This window comes from Nerophis lumbriciformis, linkage group LG37 (genome assembly GCF_033978685.3).
Source record: "Nerophis lumbriciformis linkage group LG37, RoL_Nlum_v2.1, whole genome shotgun sequence".
Lineage (NCBI taxonomy): Eukaryota > Metazoa > Chordata > Actinopteri > Syngnathiformes > Syngnathidae > Nerophis > Nerophis lumbriciformis.
The window spans coordinates 4,817,501-4,840,362 of NC_084584.2; the positions used below are offsets into that span (position 1 = coordinate 4,817,501).

The window sequence follows — 22,862 nt, forward strand, 5'->3', positions numbered from 1 at the left end:
TTTAAAAGTATCCTAACTTGTTATCTTGCTAACGTTAGCATACTAATATTTAATGCTAGCATGTTACCTCGCTTTATCCGTTTAAACCTGTTAATCATGGCTTTTGATACTGTACTTGTTGCCATTTTAAAAGTATGCTAACGTTTCCTCTTATAATGCTACCATCAGCATGCTGATATTTTATGCTAGCATTTTACCTCGCTTTATCCGTTTAAACCTGTTAATCATGGCTGTTGATACAGTACTTGTCGCCATTTTAAAAGTATGCTAACTTTTCCTATGTTATCATGCTAACATTAGCATGCTAATATTTTTTTGCTCTCATTTTACCTCGTTTTATCCGTTTGAACCTGTTAATCATCGCTTTTGATACTGTACTTGCAGCCATTTTAAAAGTATCCTAACTTGTTATCTTGCTAACGTTAGCATACTAATATTTAATGCTAGCATGTTACCTCGCTTTATCCGTTTAAACCTGTTAATTATGGCTTTTGATACTGGACTTGTCGCCATTTTTAAAAGTATGATAACTTTTTTTGTTATCGTTAGTATGCTAATATTTTACGCTAGCATTTTGCCTAATTTTATCAATTTAAACCTGTTAATTATATATTTTGATACTATACTTGCTGCCATTTTAACATTGCTAACTTGTTATTATGCTAACATTAGCATGCTGATATTTTATGCTCGCATTTTACCTTGTTTTATCCGTTTAATCCTGTTAATTGTGGCTTTTGATACACTACTTGCCGCCATTTTAAAAGAATGCTAACTTTTACTAGGTTTTCATGCTAACATTAGCATGCTAATATTTTATGCTCTCATTTTACCTCGTTTTATCCATTTAAACCTGTTAATTGTGGCTTTTGATACAGTACTTGCCGCCATTTTAAAAAGAATGCTAACTTTTCCTATGTTTTCATGCTAACATTAGCATGCTAAAATTTTATGCTCTCATTTTACCTCGTTTTATCCGTTTAAATCTGTTAATCACGGCCTTTGATACAGTACTTGTCGCCATTTTTAAAGCGTGCTAACTTGTTAGCATGCTGATATTTTATGCTAGCATTTTACCTCGTTTTATCTGTTTGAACCTATTAATCATGGCTTTTGATACTGTACTTGCCGCCATTTTAAAAGTATGCTAACTTGTTATCATGCTAAAATTAGCATGCTAATATTTTATGCAAGCATTTGACCTCATTTTATCAATTCAAACCTGTTAATTATGGCTTTTGATACTATACTTGCTGCCATTTTAACATTGCTAACTTGTTATCATGCTAACGTTAGCATGCTGATATTTTATGCTAGCATTTTACCTCGTTTTATCTGTTTAAACCTGTTAATCATTGCTTTTGATGCAGTACTTGCCGCCTTTTTAAAAGTATCCTAACTTGTTATCTTGCTAACGTTAGCATACTAATATTTAATGCTAGCATGTTACCTCGCTTTATCCGTTTAAACCTGTTAATCATGGTTTTTGATACAGTACTTGTCGCCATTTTAAAAGTAAGCTAACTTTTCCTATGTTATCATGCTAACATTAGCATGCTAATATTTTTTGCTCTCGTTTTATCCGTTTGAACCTGTTAATCATCGCTTTTGATACTGTACTTGTCGCCATTTTAAAAGTATGCTAACTTTTCCTATGTTATCATGCTAACATTAGCATGCTAATATTTTTTATGCAAGCATTTGACCTCATTTTATGAATTCAAACCTGTTAATTATGGCTTTTGATACTGTACTTGCAGCCATTTTAAAAGTATGCTAACTTGTCATCATGCTAATATTTTACACTAGCATTTTACCTCGTTTTATCCGTTAAAACCTGTTAATCGTGGCTTTTGATACAGTACTTGCCGCCATTTTAAAAGTATGCTAACTTTTCCTATGTTATCATGCTAACATTAGCATGCTAATATTTTTTGCTCTCATTTTACCTCGTTTTATCCGTTTGAACCTGTTAATCATCGCTTTTGATACTATACTTGCAGCCATTTTAAAAGTATCCTAACTTGTTATCTTGCTAATGTTAGCATACTAATATTTAATGCTAGCATGTTACCTCGCTTTATCCGTTTAAACCTGTTAATCATGGTTTTTGATACAGTACTTGTCGCCATTTTAAAAGTAAGCTAACTTTTCCTGTTATCATGCTAACATTAGCATGCTAATATTTTTTGCTCTCGTTTTATCCGTTTGAACCTGTTAATCATCGCTTTTGATACTGTACTTGTCGCCATTTTAAAAGTATGCTAACTTTTCCCATGTTATCATGCTAACATTAGCATGCTAATATTTTTTATGCAAGCATTTGACCTCATTTTATGAATTCAAACCTGTTAATTATGGCTTTTGATACTGTACTTGCAGCCATTTTAAAAGTATGCTAACTTGTCATCATGCTAATATTTTACACTAGCATTTTACCTCGTTTTATCCGTTAAAACCTGTTAATCGTGGCTTTTGATACAGTACTTGCCGCCATTTTAAAAGTATGCTAACTTTTCCTATGTTATCATGCTAACATTAGCATGCTAATATTTTTTGCTCTCATTTTACCTCGTTTTATCCGTTTGAACCTGTTAATCATCGCTTTTGATACTGTACTTGCAGCCATTTTAAAAGTATCCTAACTTGTTATCTTGCTAACGTTAGCATACTAATATTTAATGCTAGCATGTTACCTCGCTTTATCCGTTTAAACCTGTTAATCATGGTTTTTGATACAGTACTTGTCGCCATTTTAAAAGTAAGCTAACTTTTCCTATGTAATCATGCTAACATTAGCATGCTAATATTTTTTGCTCTCGTTTTATCCGTTTGAACCTGTTAATCATGGCTTTTGATACTGTACTTGTTGCCATTTTAAAAGTATGCTAACTTGTTATCTTGCTAACGTTAGCATACTAATATTTAATGCTAGCATGTTACCTCGCTTTATCCGTTTAAACCTGTTAATCATGGTTTTTGATACAGTACTTGCAGCCATTTTAAAAGTATGCTAACATTTCCTCTTATAATGCTAACATTAGCATGCTGATATTTAATGCTAGCATTTTACCTCGCTTTATCCGTTTAAACCTGTTAATCATGGCTGTTGATACAGTACTTGTCGCCATTTTAAAAGTAAGCTAACTTTTCCTATGTTATCATGCTAACATTAGCATGCTAATATTTTTTATGCTAGCATTTTACCTCGTTTTATTTGTTTGAACCCGTTAATCATGGCTTTTGATACAGTACTTGTCGGCATTTTAAAAGTAAGCTAACTTTTCCTATGTTATCATGCTAACATTAGCATGCTAATATTTTTTATGCTAGCATTTTACCTGGTTTTATCCGTTTGAACCCGTTAATCATGGCTTTTGATACAGTACTTGTGGCCATTTTAAAAGTATCCTAACTTGTTATCTTGCTAACGTTAGCATACTAATATTTAATGCTAGCATTTTACCTCGCTTTATCCGTTTAAACCTGTTAATCATGGTTTTTGATACTGTACTTGTTGCCATTTTAAAAGTAAGCTAACTTTTCCTATGTTATCATGCTAACATTAGAATGCTAATATTTTTTATGCTAGCATTTTACCTCGTTTTATCCATTTGAACCTGTTAATCATTGCTTTTGATACTATACTTGTCGCCATTTTAAAAGTAGGCTAACGTTTTCTGTTAGCATGCTAATATTCTACGCTAGCATTTTATGTATAATTATAAATACATTGCAGCTGATGTGATATGTATTATATACAATATCTGTCAAAATCACGTCGGAACAAAGCCAACAAAGTATTTTAGCGTGTATACTCAAACTTTTTTTGATATTTTTCTTCTGGAAAAACATGAATTATTTTTATTGTGGCTATTCATGTGTCATTTGCGTGTTTATTTTTTGCCTCGTCGTGTGCGCAGTGTTATTTTACTGTGAAAAGTCAGCACACGATTACGTCACTTCCTGTGATTATCGCAGTACCGCCAGCCTGCCTCTAGAGGGCAGACTCGTCATCTTGGATGTCTTTGTCTGCTCTCATAGTAGACGCGTGTGTGTGTGTGTGTGTGTGTGTGTGTGTGTGTGTGTGTGTGTGTGTGTGTGTGTGTGTGTGTGTGTGTGTGTGTGTAGACATTCCTCAGTAGACACACACACACGTTTTAACTTCCTCTGCCGAGACTTGTGTGGCCTCAGGTGTTGCCACGGGTGGGTGGAGTCAATCGGCGCGCTGTGATTGGCCCGCTCGGAGGTGGGCGTGGCTCACTTCCAGTGAGGGCATGTCAGAGGAATTCCACAGCAGAGTTTGGTGTGGGAGGTGTAGACTGTGTGTGTGTGTGTGTGTGTGTGTGGACATGCATGCGCGTTCGTCACGGGCCGATGGGGACGCCGCCGCGTCGTCACGGAGTCCCACTCCCACGGTCACGGTCACGGAGACAAAGGACGACAGCAGCGACAGCGACAGCGAGGGAAGCTGCCTGGGGGCCATGACGCGGGACGGCCAGGACCACTACCTGCGGCTAGGACACACCCCACGCCGTCGCTCCGCCCTGCGCCTGTCACGCATCATCGCCCGCAAGCAGCTGCTTCAGAGGCTGCAGCAAGGTAGCGACATGTCCGGGCGAGTTGAGCAAGCCGCCGCCAGCGGAGGGCGCTGTCCTTTCCAGTGTGCTGTCTAAAAGGGCTGTCAAACAGGAAGTGAGCTGGGAAGAGATTTGGCGAGTTTGTTTTGAAGTGAAAGATAAAATATCAGTGAGTGAATGGAGTGAGGCAGGTGAAGTTAGCACTGCACTGTTAGCGCACCTGTGTTAGCGCAGCAGTGTTAGCACTAAAGTGTTAGCGCAGCACTGTTAGCATAGCAGTGTTAGCAATAAAGTGTTAGCATAGCAGTGTTAGCACTAAAGTGTTAGCGCAGCACTGTTAGCATAGCAGTGTTAGCACTAAAGTGTTAGCGCAGCACTGTTAGCATAGCAGTGTTAGCACTAAAGTGTTAGCGCACCTGTGTTAGTACTAAAGTGTTAGCGCACCTGTGTTAGCACTAAAGTGTTAGCGCACCTGTGTTAGCATTAAAGTGTTAGCGCACTTGTGTTAGCACTAAAGTGTTTGCGCACCTGTGTGAGCACTTAAGTGTTATTGCACCTGTGTTAGCACTAAAGTGTTAGCGCAGCACTGTTAGCACTAAAGTGTTAGCGCACCTGTGTTAGCACTAATGTGTTAGCACTAAAGTGTTAGCGCACCTGTGTTAGTACTAAAGTGTTAGCGCACCTGTGTTAGCATTAAAGTGTTAGCGCACTTGTGTTAGCACTAAAGTGTTTGCGCACCTGTGTTAGCACTTAAGTGTTATTGCACCTGTGTTAGCACTAAAGTGTTAGCGCAGCACTGTTTGCACTAAAGTGTTAGCGCAGCACTGTTAGCATATCAGTGTTAGCGCAGTCATGTTAGCGCAGCAGTGTTAGCGCAGCAGTGTTAGAGCAGAAGTGTTTGCATAGCAGTGTTAGCACTAAAGTGTTAGCGCAGCAGTGTTAGCACTAAAGTGTTAGCGCAGCAGTGTTAGCACTAAAGTGCTAGAGAAGCACTGTGAGCACAAAAGTATTGGCGCACCTGTGTTAGCGCAGCAGTGTTAGCATAGCAGTGTTAGCACTAAAGTGTTAGCGCAGCACTGTTAGCACAAAAGTGTTAGCGCAGCACTGTTAGCGCACCTGTGTTAGCACAGTTGTGTTAGCGCAGCAGTGTTAGCGCAGTACTGTTAGTGCACCTGTGTTAGCGCAGTACTGTTAGCGCACCTGTGTTAGCACAGTTGTGTTAGCGCAGCACTGTTAGCGCACCTGTGTTAGCACAGTTGTGTTAGCGCAGCAGTGTTAGCGCAGTACTGTTAGTGCACCTGTGTTAGCAAAGCAGTGTTAGTGCAGCACTGTTAGCACAGCAGTGTTAGCACAAAAGTGTTAGCGCAGCACTGTTAGCATAGCAGTGTTAGCACTAAAGTGTTAGCGCACCTGTGTTAGCATAGCAGTGTAAGCACTAAAGTGTTAGTGCAGCACTGTTAGCATAGCAGTGTTAGGGCAGCACTGTTAGCATAGCAGTGTGAGCACTAAAGTGTTAGCGCAGCACTGTTAGCATAGCAGTGTTAGCACTAAAGTGTTAGCGCACCTGTGTTAGTACTAAAGTGTTAGCGCACCTGTGTTAGCACTAAAGTGTTAGCGCACCTGTGTTAGCATTAAAGTGTTAGCACTAAAGTGTTAGTGCACTTGTGTTAGCATTAAAGTGTTAGCGCACCTGTGTTAGCACTAAAGTGTTAGCGCACCTGTGTTAGCGCAGCACTGTTAGCACTGAAGTGTTAGCGCAGCACTGTTAGCACTAAAGTGTTAGCGCAGCAGTGTTAGCACTAAAGTGTTAGCGCAGCAGTGTTAGCACTAAAGTGCTAGAGAAGCACTGTGAGCACAAAAGTATTGGCGCACCTGTGTTAGCGCAGCAGTGTTAGCATAGCAGTGTTAGCACTAAAGTGTTAGCGCAGCACTGTTAGCACAAAAGTGTTAGCGCAGCACTGTTAGCGCACCTGTGTTAGCACAGTTGTGTTAGCGCAGCAGTGTTAGCGCAGTACTGTTAGTGCACCTGTGTTAGCGCAGTACTGTTAGCGCACCTGTGTTAGCACAGTTGTGTTAGCGCAGCACTGTTAGCGCACCTGTGTTAGCACAGTTGTGTTAGCGCAGCAGTGTTAGCGCAGTACTGTTAGTGCACCTGTGTTAGCAAAGCAGTGTTAGTGCAGCACTGTTAGCACAGCAGTGTTAGCACAAAAGTGTTAGCGCAGCACTGTTAGCATAGCAGTGTTAGCACTAAAGTGTTAGCGCACCTGTGTTAGCATAGCAGTGTAAGCACTAAAGTGTTAGTGCAGCACTGTTAGCATAGCAGTGTTAGGGCAGCACTGTTAGCATAGCAGTGTGAGCACTAAAGTGTTAGCGCAGCACTGTTAGCATAGCAGTGTTAGCACTAAAGTGTTAGCGCACCTGTGTTAGTACTAAAGTGTTAGCGCACCTGTGTTAGCACTAAAGTGTTAGCGCACCTGTGTTAGCATTAAAGTGTTAGCACTAAAGTGTTAGTGCACTTGTGTTAGCATTAAAGTGTTAGCGCACCTGTGTTAGCACTAAAGTGTTAGCGCACCTGTGTTAGCGCAGCACTGTTAGCACTGAAGTGTTAGCGCAGCACTGTTAGCACTGAAGTGTTAGCGCAGCACTGTTAGCATATCAGTGTTAGCGCAGTCATGTTAGAGCAGCAGTGTTAGCATAGCAGTGTTAGCACAGTCGTGTTAGAGCAGAAGTGTTAGCATAGCAGTGTTAGCACTAAAGTGCTAGAGAAGCACTGTTAGCATAAAAGTGTTGGCGCACCTGTGTTAGCGCAGTCGTGTTAGCATAGCAGTGTTAGCACTAAAGTGTTAGTGAAGCACTGTTAGCACAAAAGTGTTAGCGCAGCACTGTTAGCGCACCTGTGTTAGCACAGTTGTGTTAGCGCAGCAGTGTTAGTGCAGTACTGTTAGTGCACCTGTGTTAGCGCAGCAGTGTTAGCGCAGCAGTGTTAGCGCAGTACTGTTAGCGCACCTGTGTTAGCACAGCACTGTTAGCGCAGCACTGTTAGCGCACCTGTGTTAGCACAGTTGTGTTAGCGCAGAAGTGTTAGCGCAGCACTGTTAGCGCACCTGTGTTAGGACAGTTGTGTTAGCGCAGCAGTGTTAGCGCAGCACTGTTAGCGCACCTGTGTTAGGACAGTTGTGTTAGCGCAGCAGTGTTAGCGCAGTACTGTTAGTGCACCTGTGTTAGCAAAGCAGTGTTAGTGCAGCACTGTTAGCACAGCAGTGTTAGCACAAAAGTGTTAGCGCAGCACTGTTAGCATAGCAGTGTTAGCACTAAAGTGTTAGCGCACCTGTGTTAGCATAGCAGTGTAAGCACTAAAGTGTTAGTGCAGCACTGTTAGCATAGCAGTGTTAGGGCAGCACTGTTAGCATAGCAGTGTGAGCACTAAAGTGTTAGCGCAGCACTGTTAGCATAGCAGTGTTAGCACTAAAGTGTTAGCGCACCTGTGTTAGTACTAAAGTGTTAGCGCACCTGTGTTAGCACTAAAGTGTTAGCGCACCTGTGTTAGCATTAAAGTGTTAGCACTAAAGTGTTAGTGCACTTGTGTTAGCATTAAAGTGTTAGCGCACCTGTGTTAGCACTAAAGTGTTAGCGCACCTGTGTTAGCGCAGCACTGTTAGCACTGAAGTGTTAGCGCAGCACTGTTAGCATATCAGTGTTAGCGCAGTCATGTTAGAGCAGCAGTGTTAGCATAGCAGTGTTAGCACAGTCGTGTTAGAGCAGAAGTGTTAGCATAGCAGTGTTAGCACTAAAGTGCTAGAGAAGCACTGTTAGCATAAAAGTGTTGGCGCACCTGTGTTAGCGCAGTCGTGTTAGCATAGCAGTGTTAGCACTAAAGTGTTAGTGAAGCACTGTTAGCACAAAAGTGTTAGCGCAGCACTGTTAGCGCACCTGTGTTAGCACAGTTGTGTTAGCGCAGCAGTGTTAGTGCAGTACTGTTAGTGCACCTGTGTTAGCGCAGCAGTGTTAGCGCAGCAGTGTTAGCGCAGTACTGTTAGCGCACCTGTGTTAGCACAGCACTGTTAGCGCAGCACTGTTAGCGCACCTGTGTTAGCACAGTTGTGTTAGCGCAGAAGTGTTAGCGCAGCACTGTTAGCGCACCTGTGTTAGGACAGTTGTGTTAGCGCAGCAGTGTTAGCGCAGCACTGTTAGCGCACCTGTGTTAGGACAGTTGTGTTAGCGCAGCAGTGTTAGCGCAGTACTGTTAGTGCACCTGTGTTAGCAAAGCAGTGTTAGTGCAGCACTGTTAGCACAGCAGTGTTAGCACAAAAGTGTTAGCGCAGCACTGTTAGTGCACCTGTGTTAGCACAGTTGTGTTAGCGCAGCAGTGTTAGCGCAGTACTGTTAGCGCACCTGTGTTAGCGCAGTGTTAGTGCAGCAGTGTTAGCACTGAAGTGCTAGCGAAGCACTGTTAGCACAAAAGTGTTAGCGCAGCAGTGTTAGCGAAGCACTGTTAACACTAAAGTGCTAGCGCACCTGTGTTAGCGCACCTGTGTTAGCGCAGCAGTGTTAGCGAAGCACTGTTAGCACAAAAGTGTTAGTGCAGCACTGTTAGCGCACCTGTGTTTGTGCAGCAGTGTTAGCACAAAAGTGTTAGAGCAACAGAGTTAGCACTGAAGTGTTAGCGAAGCACTGTTAGCACTAAAGTGCTAGCGCAGCGCTGCTAGTGCACCTGTGTTAGCACTAACGTATTAGCATAGCAGTGTTAGCGCTGCATTTGTAGTGCAGCAGTGTTGGTGCAATCGTTATAGCGCAGCAGTGTTACCATAGCAGGGTTAGCACTGCACTGTTAGCATTGCTAGTGCTATTTGCACTACAAATTGTTGTGTAATTTGCACTCAAATCATATACACTACATACACATACTAGGTCATGTTCACCAACACCAGTGTTGGGTTAGCTACTGAAAACCAGTAACTAGTTACAGTTACTAGTTACTTTATTTCAACAGTAACTCAGTTACTTACACCAAAAAGTAATGCGTTGCTGTGAAAAGTAACTATTTAGTTACTTGTATATTTTTATTTTTTTTAAGGCCCCAAACAATGTGCTCTACATACAACACACAAAGTGCTCTACATACAACACACAAACAAAGTGCTCTACATACAACACACAAACAATGTGCTCTACATACAACACACAAACAAAGTGCTCTACATACAACACACAAACAAAGTGCTCTACATACAACACACAAACAAAGTGCTCTACATACAACACACAAACAAAGTGCTCTACATACAACACACAAACAAAGTGCTCTACATACAACACACAAACAAAGTGCTCTACATACAACACACAAACAATGTGCTCTACATACAACACACAAACAATGTGCTCTACATACAACACACAAACAATGTGCTCTACATACAACACACAAAGACAAAGATATGTTTCAAAGGCCAATTTGTTTCAGACCAGAACAAATTGAGAAAACTATTGTAAATAGCTGCAAGATAACATACATAAGTAACAAACAGCATAATAACAACAAAGCTGTGAAGCAAGGAAGGCACACACTACATACATAAAGCCTAACCAGGCCTTTTTTCTCTCTCAAGGAATTGTGAAATAAAATCATGTCTGAAGCCCAGAACACTCTACACATTTCCCCAGTTTTAGTTTAGAGAAAAGGAAATATTAGCCTGGCCCACTAGCATCTCTCTTTATGTTTGTGAACTTTATAGTCTATACATTTAGAGTGATGTGATAATCAAACACTCTAGAAGTCTAGAATGAAAGAGTATATAAGAGAATTGACAGAGTGTGTGTACCTTCAGTGCGCAGTGCCTCGTTAAAATCCAGCCGCTGTTGCTTAGGAGGTGAAGTGCGTCTCTCTTTACTAGCTTCGTCGAAGCATGTTGCTTTTGTAGCTGTTTCAGCAGATTTGAATTGCGAGGATAGGATCTTTGATCCAAGACACAACTTACATTTAACTAAAATGTTCTTTTCTTTGTGGTCGACAAAAGAAAAGTAGTGAGAATATCTCCATGTTAAGAAACTCGACTTTGGCTCTGCCATGTCTTGTTAGTAAACACAGACACCCATACTTTACAAACACAACATAAACTACACAAACATACTTGATGTACTCATTGATACTTTACAAACACAACATAAACTACACAAACAGACTTGATGTACTCATAAAATACTTTACAAACTACACAAACATACTTTATGTACTCATTAATACTTTACAAACACAACATAAACTACACAAACATACTTGATGTACCCATTAATACTTTACAAACACAACATAAACTACACAAACATACTTGATGTACTCATTGATACTTTACAAACACAACATCAACTACACAAACATACTTGATGTACTCATAAAATACTTTACAAACTACACAAACATACTTGATGTACTCATTAATACTTTACAAACACAACATAAACTACACAAACATACTTGATGTACTCATTAATACTTTACAAACAACATAAACTACACAAACATACTTGATGTACTCATAAAATACTTTACAAACTACACAAACACACTTGATGTACCCATTAATACTTTACAAACACAACATAAACTACACAAACATACTTGATGTACTCATTAATACTTTACAAACACAACATAAACTACACAAACATACTTGATGTACTCATTGATACTTTACAAACACAACATAAACTACACAAACATACTTGATGTACTCATTAATACTTTACAAACACAACATAAACTACACAAACATACTTGATGTACTCATTGATACTTTACAAACACAACATAAACTACACAGACATACTTGATGTACTCAAACATACTTTACAAACTACACAAACATACTTGATGTACTCATTAATACTTTACAAACACAACATAAATTACACAAACATACTTGGTGTTTGTAATACTTTACAAACATGTACTCATTAATACTTTACAAACTACACAAACATACTTGATGTACTCATAAAGTAGTTGACAAACGTAAAGTGGAGTTGAACAATCATGTCATAACAACAGGAGGGTCACAAATGTCTTCCCTCTCTGCGCTGACTTCTAAGACGTGTGAAGCTCTGCATTGTTTGTGTTGTCATCAGCTGTGCTCACTTCCTCTACTTCCTGTCACATGATCACAGTCTTCCTGGGGCGTCAACACCACATCCTTGTGGCGTGACGCTGGGATGCACCAAGCAGTGCTCAACTAACACCTAACTCACATATATACATATATATATATAAGTCATGCTGTTGTAACACGTGGATTTGCATCGTCTTGCTGAAATAAGCAGGGGCGTCCATGGTAACGTTGCTTGGATGGCAACATATGTTGCTCCAAAACCTGTATGTACCTTTCAGCATTAATGGTGCCTTCACAGATGTGTAAGTTACCCATGTATTGAGCACTAATACACCCCCATACCATCACACATGCTGCCTTTTTACACTTTGCGCCTAGAACAATCCGGATGGTTCTTTTCCTCTTTGTTACGGAAAACACGGCGTCCACAGTTTCCAAAAAAAAAACTTGAAATGTGGACTCGTCAGACCACAGAACACTTTTACTGTCAAGACTTGGTCCGGGGTGTGTGCTTTTCCAGGATGCAACGGAAAGTTGGCACGGGCGAGACGGGAATTAAGGTACATGATTTATTTATTAACTATAAATACAAAAAAAAAAAAAAGGATCAAACAAAAAGCGCGCACAGTGGCGGAGAATAAACTATGAACAATTAAACAAAACTTGCAAACTATAGGCTTGAATAAAGAAAACTTACTTGGCATGGACAAAAAAGGAGCAGCGTGAACGATGGACATGAAAAAAATGGACAGAGCATAAATGTGGTGTGAGGTCGTCAGGACGAACAACAGAAAATGAATGAACTTAAATACTACGGACATGATTAGTGAAAGCAGGTGCGTGACTCAAAACGTGAAACAGGTGCGTGACGTGACAGGTGAAAACTAATGGTTGCTATGGTGACAAACAAGAGTGCACAATGAGTCCAAACGTGGAACAGGTGAAACTAATGGGGTAATCATGGAAACAAGACAAGGGAGTGAAAAGACAGAAACTAAAGAGTCCTATAACTTAACACAAAACATGATTACACAGACATGACATTTACACTTTGCATCAGTCCATCTTAAATAAGCTCTGGCCCCGTGAAGCGGGCGTTTTTTTTTCTGGGTGTTGTTGATAAATGGCTGTGGCTTTGCATAGTAGAGTTTTAACTTGCACTTACAGATGTAGCGACCAACTGTAGTTACTGACAGTGGTTTTCTGAAGTGTTCCTGAGCCCATGTGGTGATATCCTTTACACACTGATGTGGCTTTTTTGATGCAGTATACCACCTGAGGGATCCAAGGTGCGTAATATCATGGCCTCCATTCAGGTTGGAGCGACTCCCACATCGTTGTGTGTGTGTGCTAATAGAGTGTAAGTACAGAAGTGTGGCCCCCTGGCATGGGCAGCTAATAGAGTGTAAGTACAGAAGTGTGGCCCCGGGCAGGGCAGCTAATAGAGTGTAAGTACAGAAGTGTGGCCCCTGGCAGGGCAGCTAATAGAGTGTAAGTACAGAAGTGTGGCCCCTGGCAGGGCAGCTAATAGAGTGTAAGTACAGAAGTGTGGTCCCACATCGTTGTGTGTGTGCTAATAGAGTGTAAGTACAGAAGTGTGGCCCCTGGCAGGGCAGCTAATAGAGTGTAAGTACATAAGTGTGGCCCCGGGCAGGGCAGCTAATAGAGTGTAAGTACAGAAGTGTGGCCCCTGGCAGGGCAGCTAATAGAGTGTAAGTACAGAAGTGTGGCCCCTGGCAGGGCAGCTAATAGAGTGTAAGTACAGAAGTGTGGCCCCGGGCAGGGCAGCTAATAGAGTGTAAGTACAGAAGTGTGGCCCCTGGCAGGGCAGCTAATAGAGTGTAAGTACAGAAGTGTGGCCCCTGGCAGGGCAGCTAATAGAGTGTAAGTACAGAAGTGTGGCCCCTGGCAGGGCAGCTAATAGAGTGTAAGTACAGAAGTGTGGCCCCCGGGCAGGGCAGCTAATAGAGTGTAAGTACAGAAGTGTGGTCCCACATCGTTGTGTGTGTGCTAATAGAGTGTAAGTACAGAAGTGTGGCCCCTGGCAGGGCAGCTAATAGAGTGTAAGTACAGAAGTGTGGCCCCTGGCAGGGCAGCTAGTAGAGTGTAAGTACAGAAGTGTGGCCCCGGGCAGGGCAGCTAATAGAGTGTAAGTACAGAAGTGTGGCCCCGGGCATGGCAGCTAATAGAGTGTAAGTACAGAAGTGTGGCCCCGGGCAGGGCAGCTAATAGAGTGTAAGTACAGAAGTGTGGCCCCTGGCAGGGCAGCTAATAGAGTGTAAGTACAGAAGTGTGGCCCCCGGGCAGGGCAGCTAATAGAGTGTAAGTACAGAAGTGTGGCCCCCGGGCAGGGCAGCTAATAGAGTGTAAGTACAGAAGTGTGGCCCCTGGCAGGGCAGCTAGTAGAGTGTAAGTACAGAAGTGTGGCCCCTGGCAGGGCAGCTAATAGAGTGTAAGTACAGAAGTGTGGCCCCTGGCAGGGCAGCTAATAGAGTGTAAGTACAGAAGTGTGGCCCCGGGCAGGGCAGCTAATAGAGTGTAAGTACAGAAGTGTGGCCCCGGGCAGGGCAGCTAATAGAGTATAAGTACAGAAGTGTGGCCCCTGGCAGCGCAGCTAATAGAGTGTAAGTACAGAAGTGTGGCCCCGGGCAGGGCAGCTAATAGAGTGTAAGTACAGAAGTGTGGCCCCGGGCAGGGCAGCTAATAGAGTGTAAGTACAGAAGTGTGGCCCCTGGCAGGGCAGCTAATAGAGTGTAAGTACAGAAGTGTGGCCCCTGGCAGGGCAGCTAATAGAGTGTAAGTACAGAAGTGTGGCCCCGGGCAGGGCAGCTAATAGAGTGTAAGTACAGAAGTGTGGCCCCTGGCAGGGCAGCTAATAGAGTGTAAGTACAGAAGTGTGGCCCCTGGCAGGGCAGCTAATAGAGTGTAAGTACAGAAGTGTGGCCCCTGGCAGGGCAGCTAATAGAGTGTAAGTACAGAAGTGTGGCCCCGGGCAGGGCAGCTAATAGAGTGTAAGTACAGAAGTGTGGCCCCTGGCAGGGCAGCTAATAGAGTGTAAGTACAGAAGTGTGGCCCCTGGCAGGGCAGCTAGTAGAGTGTAAGTACAGAAGTGTGGCCCCGGGCAGGGCAGCTAATAGAGTGTAAGTACAGAAGTGTGGCCCCGGGCATGGCAGCTAATAGAGTGTAAGTACAGAAGTGTGGCCCCGGGCAGGGCAGCTAATAGAGTGTAAGTACAGAAGTGTGGCCCCTGGCAGGGCAGCTAATAGAGTGTAAGTACAGAAGTGTGGCCCCCGGGCAGGGCAGCTAATAGAGTGTAAGTACAGAAGTGTGGCCCCCGGGCAGGGCAGCTAATAGAGTGTAAGTACAGAAGTGTGGCCCCTGGCAGGGCAGCTAGTAGAGTGTAAGTACAGAAGTGTGGCCCCTGGCAGGGCAGCTAATAGAGTGTAAGTACAGAAGTGTGGCCCCTGGCAGGGCAGCTAATAGAGTGTAAGTACAGAAGTGTGGCCCCGGGCAGGGCAGCTAATAGAGTGTAAGTACAGAAGTGTGGCCCCGGGCAGGGCAGCTAATAGAGTATAAGTACAGAAGTGTGGCCCCTGGCAGCGCAGCTAATAGAGTGTAAGTACAGAAGTGTGGCCCCGGGCAGGGCAGCTAATAGAGTGTAAGTACAGAAGTGTGGCCCCGGGCAGGGCAGCTAATAGAGTGTAAGTACAGAAGTGTGGCCCCTGGCAGGGCAGCTAATAGAGTGTAAGTACAGAAGTGTGGCCCCGGGCAGGGCAGCTAATAGAGTGTAAGTACAGAAGTGTGGCCCCGGGCAGGGCAGCTAATAGAGTGTAAGTACAGAAGTGTGGCCCCGGGCAGAGGAGCGCTGAGGAATGTGAGGATGGAAACAAGTTGGGTCCTGCTTCACACGCTCATTTTTTTGTTTTGCTTTCTGCCAATCAAAATAGAACAATCCGGAATATTGTTTTGTCATTCATTTTTAATTTGGATCAAATTGTTTGTATTTGATCTCCATCCCTTTTTCACTCATATTTCAGGAGCCGGTGAGAAACGTCAGCCGTTGTGTGACGTCATAGGGAGAGAAGTGGCGTGGGTTCGAGCTCCCTCTGCTGGAGAATAGGCACCATGACCACCACCCATCTACTGTCAGCCCCCTTTAGTCGGGCCTAAAAAGTATGCTTCTTTATAGTAATAATGAGATTATATTTATTGATATAAAATAATAACTATTAATATTATTTGCATTAATATAATAAATATTATTTTTTATGATTAATAGGATTTGTCATTAATAACATAATAGGTGCTACTACTAATAATTACTATATAGTAGTAGTAATAATATAGTTGTTATATATTATATAATACCAATTTTTAGTACGCTATTTTATGTATAATAATAATATGATTATTATAATAACTAAATATATAGTTATGTAATAATAATAATAATTCATGATTAGTATTAATATTATTTGCATTAATATAATTATTTTATTAATCATACGATTTGTCATTAATAACATAATTACTATTATATAGTAGTAATACTTGGTATCTATAATAATTAAATTGTTATGTATTATGATTAGTATGCTAGTCTTATGTGTAATAGTATGATTAATAACATCAATGCAATATTAATAATAATTATATATTTAATTATGTAATAATAATGATTACTGATTATTATTATTAGTATTATTTGCATTAATATAATTTTTTATGAATACGATTTGTCCTTAATATAATAAATGCTACTAATAATTATTATATAGTAGTAATAATCGTTATATATAATATAATTGTTATATATTATATAATAATTATTGTTAGTATGCTGTTTTTATGTATAATATGATTAACAACATTAATGCAATATTAATAATGGTTGTATATAAATATCTAATTTACATTTATATAATAAATATAATTATGACTAATATGATTGTCATTAATAACATAATAAATACTTCTAATTATTATATAGTAGTAATACTTGTTATATATAATAATACAATTGTTATATATTATATCATATTTATATTAGTATGCTATTTTTTATAATTGATAATACGATTAATAACATTAATGCAATATTAATAATCATAATAATTATATATATATAATGATTACTGATTATTATTATTAGTATTATTTGCATTAATATAATATTTTTATGAATACGATTTGTCATTAATATAATAAATGCCACTAATAATTATTATATAGTAGTAATAATCGTTATATATAATATAATTGTTATATATTATATAATAATTATTGTTAGTATGCTGTTTTTATGTATAATATGATTAATAACACTAATGCAATATTAATAATGGTTGTATATAAATATCTAATAATGATTATTTATTATTAATATTATTTACATTTATATAATAAATATAATTGTTATGACTAATATGATTGTCATTAATAACATAATACATACTTCTAATTATTATATAGTAGTAATAATTGTTATATATAATATTACAATTGTTATATATTATATCATATTTATATTAGTATGCTATTTTTTATAGTTGATAATACGATTAATAACATTAATGCAATATTAATAATCATAATAATTATATATATATAATGATTACTGATTATTATTATTAGTATTATTTGCATTAATATAATATTTTTATGAATACGATTTGTCATTAATATAATAAATGCTACTAATAATTATTATATAGTAGTAATAATCGTTTTATAAAATATAATTGTTATATATTATATAATAATTGTTAGTATGCTGTTTTTATGTATAATATGATTAATAACACTAATGCAATATTAATAATGGTTGTATATAAATATCTAATTTACATTTATATAATAAATATAATTATGACTAATATGATTGTCATTAATAACATAATAAATACTTCTAATTATTATATAGTAGTAATAATTGTTATATATAATAATACAATTGTTATATATTATATCATATTTATATTAGTATGCTATTTTTCATAATTGATAATACGATTAATAATATTAATGCAATATTAATAATCATAATAATTATATGTATATATAATTATGTCGTAATAATTATTGATTATTATTATCATTTGCATTAATATAGTGCATCTTATTTTTATGAATAGTAAGATTTGTCATTAATAACGTAATAAATACCACCACTAATAATTATTATAAAGTAGTAATAATTGTTATATATAATCGTTATATATTATATAATACTTATTAGAATGCTATTTTTGATTTATAATGATAATATGATTCATAACATTAATACAGTATCAATAATAATATATATTATGTAATAATAATAATAATTGTTATTATTATTAATTTTATTTGCATTAATATAATATTATTTTACGAATAATCTGATTTGTCATTAATAAAATAATGATTACTACTAATAATTATTAATATACAGTAGTAATAATTGTTATATATATATTATAATATAATTGTTGTATATCATATAACACTTAATAGTATGCTATTTTATTTATAATAATATGATACTAACAATAATACAATATTAATAATAATAATAATAATTATATGTATAGAATTAAATAATTTATAGTTAATAATAGATACATTCGGTCAGCACGCTGGTACAAGGGTTAGTGCGTGTGCCTCACAATAAGAGGGTCTTGGGTTCGATCCCTTGGTCTTTGTGTGTGAGTTTGCATGTGACTCTGAGAGTTTTGGGGATAAGTTGATTGGCAACACTAACTGCTCTCTAGTGTGTGAATGTGAGTGCAGCTGGGATAGGCTCCAGCACCCCCGAGAGGGACAAGCGGTAGAAAATGGATGAACAGATAAAGTGGTGGTCCTCTAAGCGTCTGTGACATGTTCAGTCTGGCAACTTCCTCTTGTACTTTTTATCTGGCGTGGCGTTCGGGAGGCCTGGGAAAAAGGAGGACAGGAAATGATGTCACTGTTGAGACTGAAGCCCACGTGTCTGAGACCATGAACTTCTTCCACTAAACTCTGAACACCCACGTCACCTTTTGGTGCCTTGCTCAACGGCACGTGTCCCACCCATAGGACATCATCTCTATTGGTGTCACAATAATGATGGAGTTGTGTCTGATATGTGTGTTGTTTTTCATGTAGTTGTAGGTTGTTTTTCATGTAGTTGTAGGTTGTTTTTCATGTAGTTGTAGGTTGTTTTTCATGTAGTTGTAGACTGTTTTTCATGTAGTTGTAGACTGTTTTGATGTAGTTGTAGATTGTTTTTGATGTAGTTGTAGACTGTTTTGATGTAGTTGTAGACTGTTTTTGATGTAGTTGTAGACTGTTTTGATGTAGTTATAGACTGTTTTTGATGTAGTTGTTGATTGTTTTTTATGTAGTTGTAGGTTGTCTTTGATGTAGTTATAGACTGTTTTTTGATGTAGTTGTTGATTGTTTTTGATGTAGTTGTAGACTGTTTTTGACGTAGTTGTAGACTGTTTTTGACGTAGTTGTAGACTGTTTTTGACGTAGTTGTAGACTGTTTTTGATGTAGTTGTAGACTGTTTTTAATGTAGTTGTAGACTGTTTTTGATGTAGTTGTAGACTGTTTTTGATGTAGTTGTAGACTGTTTTTGACGTAGTTGTAGACTGTTTTTGACGTAGTTGTAGACTGTTTTTGACGTAGTTGTTGATTGTTTTTGATGTACTTGTAGACTGTTTTTGATGTAGTTGTTGACTGTTTTTGACATACTTGTAGACTGTTTTTGATGTAGTTGTAGACTGTTTTTGACGTAGTTGTTGATTGTTTTTAATGTAGTTGTAGACTGTTTTTGATGTAGTTGTTGACTGTTTTTGACGTAGTTGTAGACTGTTTTTGATGTAGTTGTAGACTGTTTTTGATGTAGTTGTAGACTGTTTTTGATGTAGTTGTAGACTGTTTTTGACGTAGTTGTTGATTGTTTTTAATGTAGTTGTAGACTGTTTTTGATGTAGTTGACTGTTTTTGACGTAGTTGTAGACTGTTTTTGATGTAGTTGTAGACTGTTTTTGACGTAGTTGTAGACTGTTTTTGACGTAGTTGTAGACTGTTTTTGACGTAGTTTTGGACTGTTTTTGATGTAGTTGTAGACTGTTTTTGATGTAGTTGTTGATTGTTTTTGATGTAGTTGTCGATTGTTTTTGATGTAGTTGTCGACTGTTTTTGATGTAGTTGTAGACTGTTTTTGACGTACTTGTAGGTTGTTTTTGACGTAGTTGTAGACTGTTTTTGACGTAGTTTTAGACTGTTTTTGATGTAGTTTTAGACTGTTTTTGATGTAGTTGTAGGTTGTTTTTCATGTAGTTGTAGGTTGTTTTTCATGTAGTTGTAGGTTGTTTTTCATGTAGTTGTAGGTTGTATTTGATGTAGTTGTAGGTTGTTTTTCATGTAGATGTAGGTTGTTTTTCATGTAGTTGTAGGTTGTTTTTCATGTAGATGTAGGTTGTTTTTCATGTAGATGTAGGTTGTTTTTCATGTAGTTGTAGGTTGTTTTTCATGTAGTTGTAGGTTGTTTTTCATGTAGTTGTAGGTTGTTTTTCATGTAGTTGTAGGTTGTTTTTCATGTAGTTGTAGGTTGTTTTTCATGTAGTTGTAGGTTGTTTTTCATGTAGTTGTAGGTTGTTTTTCATGTAGTTGTAGGTTGTTTTTCATGTAGTTGTAGGTTGTTTTTCATGTAATTGTAGGTTGTTTTTGTTGTCATTTTGCATTGTTTTTGATGTAGTTTTAGATTGTTTTTGGTGTAGTTGTATTTTTTTTACATAGATTGTTTTTGATATAGTTGTAGGTTGTTTTGATGTAGGTGTAGGTAGTTTTCGATGTAGTTGGAGATTGTTTTTGATTTAGACTTAAACTTAGACAAACTTTAATGATCCACAAGGGACATTTAGATTATGTATTGAAGTGTGATATGTGTCGCAGATGTTTTTGATATAGTTGTCGATTGTTTTTGATGTTGTTTTGTATTGTTTTTGACCTAGTTGTAGGTTGTTTTGATGTAGGTGTAGGTAGTTTTCGATGTAGTTGGAGATTGTTTTTTTTTTTAGATTATGTATTGATGTGTGATATGTGTTGCAGATGTTTTTGATGTAGTTGTAGGTTGTTGTTGATGTTGTTTTGTATTGTTTTTGATGTTTTGTATTGTTTATGATGTGGTTTTAGATTGTTTTTGATGTAGTTGTAGATTGTTTTTGACGTAGTTGTGGATTGATTTTGATGTAGTTGTGGATTGATTTTGATGTAGTTGTAGACTCTTTTTGATGTTGTTTTGTATTGTTTTTGATGTAGTTGTAGATTATTTTGGTGAAGTTGTAGATTTTTTACGAAGATTGATTTTGATATAGTCGTAGGTTGTTTTGATGTAGGTGTAGGTAGTTTTCGATGTAGTTGGAGATTGTTTTTGATGTAGATTATATATTGATGCATGATATGGGTTGTTGATTTTTTTGATATAGTTGTTGGTTGTTTTTTATGTAGGTGTTTTTGATGTAGTTGGAGATTGTTTTTGATGTAGTTGCAGACTGTTTTTGATGTATTTGTAGACTGTTTTGATGTAGTTGTAGACTGTTTTTGACGTATTTGTAGATTGTTTTTGATGTAGTTGTAGACTGTTTTTGACGTATTTGTAGACTGTTTTTGATGTAGTTGTAGACTGTTTTGATGTAGTTGTCGACTGTTTTTGATGTAGTTGTAGACTGTTTTTGACGTATTTGTAGACTGTTTTTGACGTAGTTGTAGACTGTTTTGATGTAGTTGGAGATTGTTTTTGATGTAGTTGCAGACTGTTTTTGATATATTTGTAGACTGTTTTTGATGTTGTTGTAGACTGTTTTGACGTATTTGTAGACTGTTTTTGACGTAGTTGTAGACTGTTTTGATGTAGTTGTAGATTGTTTTTGATGTAGTTGTAGACTGTTTTGATGTAGTTGTAGATTGTTTTTGATTTAGTTGTAGACTGTTTTGATGTATTAGTAGACTGTTTTTGATGTAGTTGTTGATTGTTTTTTATGTAGTTGTAGACTGTTTTTGATGTAGTTGTAGACTGTTTTTGACGTAGTTGTTGATTGTTTTTTATGTAGTTGTAGACTGTTTTTGATGTAGTTGTAGACTGTTTTTGACGTAGTTGTTGATTGTTTTTGATGTAGTTGTAGACTGTTTTTGACGTAGTTGTAGACTGTTTTTGACGTAGTTGTAGACTGTTTTTGATGTAGTTGTAGACTGTTTTTAATGTAGTTGTAGACTGTTTTTGATGTAGTTGTAGACTGTTTTTGACGTAGTTGTAGACTGTTTTTGACGTAGTTGTTGATTGTTTTTAATGTAGTTGTAGACTGTTTTTGATGTAGTTGTTGACTGTTTTTGACGTAGTTGTAAGCTCTTTTTGATGTAGTTGTAGACTGTTTGTGACGTAGTTGTAGGTTGTTTTTGACGTAGTTGTATGCAGACTGTTTTTGACGTAGTTTTACACTGTTTTTGATGTAGTTGTAGACTGTTTTTGACGTTGTTGTAGATTGTTTTGGATGTAGTTGTAGATTGTTATCCCTCCTGAGGTGGTGCACCATGTTCTCTTAACCCACTGTCTGACAAAAAGATGGAAATTACGTTTCTGGCAGGGACTTTGTGTGTGTGTGTGTGTGTGTGTGTGTGTGTGTGTGTGTGTGTGTGTGTGTGTGTGTGTGTGTGTGTGTGTGTGTGTGTGTGTGTGTGTGTGTGTGTGTTGGCACCCCACCTGTGTCAGGAATGACTTTTGTTGTGCACTTGTGAAGGCACACATTCACACATTCATGTTGTCATGCCTTCATGCCAGCAGGTTGCCTGGATTAGTGCCCCCGTGTGTGTGTGTGTGTGTGTGTGTGTGTGTGTGTGTGTGTGTGTGTGTGTGTGTGTGTGTGTGTGTGTGTGTGTGTGTGTGTGTGTGTGTGTGTGTGTGTGTGTGTGTGTGTGTGTGTGTGTGTGTGTGTGTGTGTGTGTGTGTGACAGCAACATGTCAGCCTGCTAATTCATTGCTTGATTACATTCTGGGCCCAGGAACACAACGCTGCTTTGTTCTCACACACACACACACACACACACACACACACACACACATCATGTAGGCAAAATTACAACAACAAAAAAAGATATTGAAAATGAATAAATATAATTATTAAATGTATGAATGTCATTTTGACTTTTATA

The 22,862-nt window shown here is 38.2% G+C and overlaps 1 protein-coding gene across 4 annotated transcripts in view; it reads left to right on the forward strand.

Annotated features, from left to right (window-relative positions):
• stard13a (StAR related lipid transfer domain containing 13a) overlaps positions 1-22,862 on the forward strand; it is a 140,881-nt gene that overhangs the window by 52,934 nt on the left and 65,085 nt on the right. The window contains exon 1 of one of the 4 annotated variants that reach the window (XM_061931438.2): positions 4,297-4,602. The exons of the other annotated variants lie outside the window; for them this stretch is intronic. Coding sequence (XP_061787422.2) covers positions 4,353-4,602 — 250 coding nt within the window. The 5' untranslated portion in view covers positions 4,297-4,352. Of the gene's footprint in view, positions 1-4,296; positions 4,603-22,862 lie in introns of those variants that run through there. 4 annotated transcript variants of the gene reach the window in all.